The 5,335-nt window shown below is 55.5% G+C and overlaps 1 protein-coding gene across 1 annotated transcript in view; it reads right to left on the bottom strand.

The window, feature by feature from the left end:
- Positions 1-825: 825 nt before the first annotated feature.
- The window catches only part of dyrk1b (dual-specificity tyrosine-(Y)-phosphorylation regulated kinase 1B), a 17,531-nt gene continuing 13,021 nt past the window's right edge, over positions 826-5,335 (bottom strand). Inside the window, exons 6-8 of the mRNA XM_083678564.1 lie at positions 4,022-4,325; positions 3,538-3,641; positions 826-3,169 (exon numbers count right to left, since the gene is read on the bottom strand). Coding sequence (XP_083534690.1) covers positions 2,525-3,169; positions 3,538-3,641; positions 4,022-4,325 — 1,053 coding nt within the window. The 3' untranslated portion in view covers positions 826-2,524. The remainder of the gene's footprint in view (positions 3,170-3,537; positions 3,642-4,021; positions 4,326-5,335) is intronic.

Below are 5,335 nucleotides of genomic sequence, written 5' to 3'. Positions count from 1 at the left end.
AGAGCGGTCCAGCGCGAGCAGCGGGTAATAGTGAAGTCAATCTCGAGACCGGTCGGTGATTACGGCCACCTGTTCTGGCGCGGCGCTAATGAGTTAATTGTACCGTGTCGGTGTGAGTGAGGAGCGGCAGGCCGCCCGGTGACTGTGGAACCACACCACCACCACCTGTCCACCAGATGGCGCTGCGGCCTACAGCACGCTGCTACCTGTCCATCACTCTCCCATGAACACCTCAACCCCCCCCCCCCCCTCCTCACACACACACACACAAGCCATCCCATACCCCTCTGTACCCCCCCCCCCCCCACACACACACACACTAGCCATCCCATACCCCTCTGTACCCCCCGCCCCCTCCACACACACTAGCCATCCCATACCCCTCTGTACCCCCCCCCCAGCCATCCCATACCCCTCTGTACCCACCCCCCCCCACACACACTAGCCATCCCATACCCCTCTGTACCCCCCCCCCCCAGCCATCCCATACCCCTCTGTACCCCCCCCCCCACACACACACGCCATCCCATACCCCTCTGTACCCCCCCCCCCACACATACACACACACTAGCCATCCCATACCCCTCAAAATCCTAACATTTAAACAACTAACCCTAACCCCCCTCCCCTCATATTACAACCATCCACCTAGCTGTCTGTCTGACCACCTGTCTGTCTGACCAGCTGTTGACTGAAAGATGAAGGAAGCAGGAAACTGTGATCTGCATTTGACCTTGGTGTGCAAAAGTAAACTCTTTATTCTTATAGATCAGAACCAGTCCCCCCCCCGCCCCCCCCCCCTCAGCCGGCCCCTCCCCCGCTGGGACAGCCAATCAACTGACTGGTACAGCCAGCCAATGCCCATCTCTCCCCCACAGGAAGGCAACCAATCAAAACACAGCAGGAAACAGTTAAATAGTAATAAATAGATGAGATGCAGTGGTTTATTTATCCTTTTTTCTGAAGCAGGAGGATTAAAAAGTTTATTTCATTTTTATTTATTTATTTATTTATTCATCTGTCTGTATTCTTTAGCAGCAATCCGAACATGGAACATGGGTGAAGTGGAGATAGCAGCCGAGAGAGAGGTGGACACTCACAGAGGGTTAGGGTTAACCCTAACCCTAACCCTAACCCAGCCGAGAGAGAGGTGGACACTCACAGAGGGTTAGGGTTAACCCTAACCCTAACCCTAACCCAGCCGAGAGAGAGGTGGACACTCACAGAGCGCCGTGAAGAGGGAGGGGGGGGGGGGGAGGGGGTAAGGAGGGCGTGAAAGTGTCCCCTCTGAAGTATGTACTCCCCCCTCCTGGAGTATATGACCCCCCCTCTCTTCCTTCCGACTGAAGGATGGCAGGAGGAGGGAGGGAGGGAGGGAGGGAGGGAGGGAGGGACATTTGGCTTAGCATATCCAGAGTCAATCCAACCCAAAATTCATGTTTCTGTAGTTTACTGTCCAAAACAAAAGAGAGAGAGAGAGAGACAGAGAGAGTGAGGGAGAGAGAGAGAGAGAGAGAGAGAGGGAGAGAGAGAGAGAGGGAGTGAAGGAGGGAGAGAGAGGGAGAGAGAGGGTGAAGGAGTGGTGAGATGGTGCAGTAGAAGGCAGACTAGTTTTAAACAACAGGGAAGCATTTTGGTTTTCCTCCTTCTGGCAAAATGTTCTTCTCCTGTCCTCAAACACCGTGTGGCAGAGTTCCCCTCCTCCTCCTCCTCCTCCTCCTCCTCCTCCTCTCCTCCAGCCAGCCAGCGTCCCGTGTTTCCGGGGCGACCAGCGGTGGTGCGTCAGGGTCTCAGAGCCAGAGGAAACAGAAAACAATGGAACCAAAGTGTGTGTGTGTGTGTGTGTGTGTTGTTGTGTGAATGTGTAAGTGTTTCCTGTCCATCAGCAAATAAAACAAACAAACCTGTATAAATAAACCCATAACAAACTCCTCCTCTCCTTTCCTCTCCTCTCCTCATGTAGTGATTTTTAATAAATTAAAAATGTACAATTAAACCTAGACTTCAGAAAAACAAAACAAACAAAATAAAAAACTATTTAAAAAATAGCATAAAGGTTCTCTTCTCTTCTCTCTTCTCTCCTCCTCTTAACCAACCACTTCCCCTCTACCTTCACGTCTCCAAATTCCAAAACCAACCCAAAACAAACATCAGCAAACCTCCTTAAATCACAAAAAAATCAAATAATATCATAATAACAATAATAATAAAAACAAACTTCTCTGAAACTTTAGATTCCAACTACTTAAACCCCACTCCTTTCCTTCAACAAAAGAAAAACAAAGAAACTGAAAAAAGGATAAAAAGAGTGTCTATATCTTGTCCCTCTCCCTCCTCCTCCTCCTCCTCTCCCTCTCCCTCCTCCTCCTCCTCCTCCTCCTCTCCTTCTCCTCCCATGCAAAACTAATAAAACCCTTTGATATTTCTCAGGTCTGTCTGGAACTCTGTGGCCATATCTGGGTGTCAGGTGTGTATGCGTGTTGTCATGGTAACTGTATGGCTTTTGGAATTTGTTCAAGATTTATCAAGAGTTGGCTGTGTTCTGGCCGCCGCCCCCCCCTCCCCCACACACCCCCATCATGGCCGAGTCCTCTGCTTCCGGCCGCCCCCCCCGGGGCGTGATGGGGGGGTTGTTATTGTTATTGGTGCCGGGGTAGCAGGGGGGGACGTAGCCCAGGCTGCCGGGGGCCATGCTGTCCTGGGGGGCGGCGGGGGGGGCGGGGCCGGCCGGGGGGGCCGGGGGGGCCATGACCGTCCTAGTCCTGAAGGCGGACAGCCCCAGGTGGAGGTGGGAGGAGTCGTGGAGGCTGGAAGACGGCGGCAGGTGCAGGTGGGCGTGTCCGAGGCTCAGCTCCACGCTGTCCTGCGTCTGGGGGGAGGAGCCAGGCATCTGGCCCTGCCCACCCTGCGGGGCCCCGCCCCCAGCCACGCCCCCCGGCTGGTTCTGTGGCTGCCGCAGGCCACGGCCGTTGCCGTGGTGACCTCCGTAGATGGGGTGCGGGTGGTGGGGCTCCATCAGGCTGCCCCCCCCACCGCCAGACAGGAAGTGGCGTTGGTGTTGCGTGGCGGCCGGCTTGTGGAGCAGCAGCTGGGGGTAGGGGGGGTCGCCCCCCCCTCCAAGACCCCCCTCCCCTCCTGGCCACAGACGCAGCTGCTGCTGAGACGGAGCCTGGGGGGAGGGGGGGGGTAAATATCAACAGGCTAACTACCGACTGACTTGTAGTGTGTAGTTGTGCTGTTGTGTAGTGTGTGGGCAGTTGTGTAGTGTGTGTGTGAGAAAGAGAATGTGTGTGTGAGATAGTGAGTGTGTGTAGTTGTATAGTGTGTGTGTGTGTGTGTTGTTGGGTAGTGTGTAGTTGTGTAGTGTGTGTGTTGTTGTGTAGTGTGTAGTTATGTAGTGTGTGTGTATGTGTGAGAGAGTGTGTGTGAGTGTGTGTGTGTGTGAGTGTGTGTGTGTGTGTGTGTGTGTGTGTGTGAGTGTGTGTGTGTGTGTGTGAGTGTGTGAGTGTGTGTGTGTGTGTGTGTGTGTGGTCTCACCTGTGGACTCTGCATCTCGTAGTCACTGTGTGTCACAGCGCTGTTGTAGTAACGGTTGCTGTAGCGGTAGTTCCTGTTGTCATTGGAAGAACCGCTGGATCCACCTGGAGGGAGGGTTAACAGTCAGTCCATCACCGTGGTAACCACAACCTGTTGCCGTGCTTAAAACTGTGCTGTAACTACGGTGACCATCAGCTGTTGCCATAGTGACTAGGAGCTGGAGCTGCTGAGCAGTTGCTATAGTAACCATGAACTGCAGGCTGTAGGGAGTGAGCTTGTTGCTATGGTGACAGTGAGGCTGTAGCAAGGTCAGAATTAAGTCTGAACAAGTCTGGAGTGTGTGTGTGTGAGTGAGTGAGTGTTGTGTGTGTGTGTGTGTGAGTGTGTGTGTGTGTGTGTGTGTGTGTGTGTGTGTGTGTGTGAGTGTGTGAGTGTGTGTGTGTGTGTGTGTGTGTGTGAGTGTGAGTGTGAGTGAGTGTGTTACCAGAGCTGGAGACGGAGGAGGTGGTGGAGGTGGAGTGGCTGTGGTCCATGGCGGGGGAGGTGGAGGTGGAGGAGCTGGTGTTGGTGCCCTCGTCTGTCGTCTTCTTGAAGAAGTTGTGCTGCAGGGCGTAGAAGGGCGTGATGCGGCTCTTGGGGTCGTAGTCCAGCATGCGCAGGATCAGATCCTTGAACTTCAGGTAGTCACAGGGGGCGTGGCCTTGCTCCCCCGCACGCCGCCCCCCCGGACCCCCTGTCTCCACCCCCAAGATCTCATGGAGACGCCGCGTGGCGGGAGGCTTGTACTCCTGGAGGGGGGAGGGATAGGAGAGGGAGGAGGGGGGGGGGGGGGGAGGGAGAGGTAAAGAGGAGCAGTGTTGAGTTTCCTCTTCAGAGGTTTAGTTACTTATCAACATGCAGATGTTGTCATGGTGATGAGCTGGGAGATGACATCATTGATCCTCTGGTAGACAGAATGACATGCAGGAAGGAATGAGGGAGGCCTACTTCTCAACACACACACACACACACACACACACACACAGTCTCATCCTGGACTATCATTCACCTCACAGGTCTGATCCCTCTCCTCTCCCCTCACCTCACCTCACCTCCCCTCCCTCTCTTCCTCTCCTCTCCTCTCCTCTCCTCCTGAAGGTCAGTGAAGGGTGATGTGAGGGATGGGGAGGTGGAGGGATGGAGGGATGGGATGGTGGAGGGATGGGGAGGTGGAGGGATGGGAGGTGGAGGGATGGGGAGGTGGAGGGATGGAGGGATGGGAGGTGTAGAGATGGAGTGATGGGAGGTGGAGGGATGGAAGGTGGAGGGATGGGGAGGTGGAGGGATGGGAGGTGGAGGGATGGGGAGGTGGAGGGATGGGAGGTGGAGGGATGGGAGGTGTAGAGATGGAGGGATGGGAGGTGGAGGGATGGGGAGGTGGAGGGATGGAGGGATGGGAGGTGGAGGGATGGAGGGATGGGAGGTGGAGGGATGGGGAGGTGGAGGGATGGGGAGGTGGAGGGATGGAGGGATGGGAGGAGGAGGGATGGAGGGATGGAAGGATGGAGGGATGGGAGGGTGGAGGGATGGAGGGATGGGAGGTGGAGGGATGGGAAGGTGGAGGGATGGAGGTGAGGGATGGGAGGTGGAGGGATGGAGGGATGGGAGGTGGAGGGATGGGAGGTGGAGGGATGGAGGGATGGGAGGGATGGGAGGTGTAGAGATGGAGGGATGGGAGGTGGAGGGATGGAGGGATGGGAGGTGTAGAGATGGAGGGATGGGAGGTGGAGGGATGGGAGGTGGAGGGATGGGGAGGTGT

Source organism: Argentina silus, assembly GCF_951799395.1.
Source record: "Argentina silus genome assembly, chromosome: 10".
Taxonomy (NCBI): Eukaryota; Metazoa; Chordata; class Actinopteri; order Argentiniformes; family Argentinidae; genus Argentina; species Argentina silus.
The sequence above is the reverse complement of the archived record's forward strand: the minus strand, read 5'-3'. Positions and strand labels throughout refer to the sequence as shown.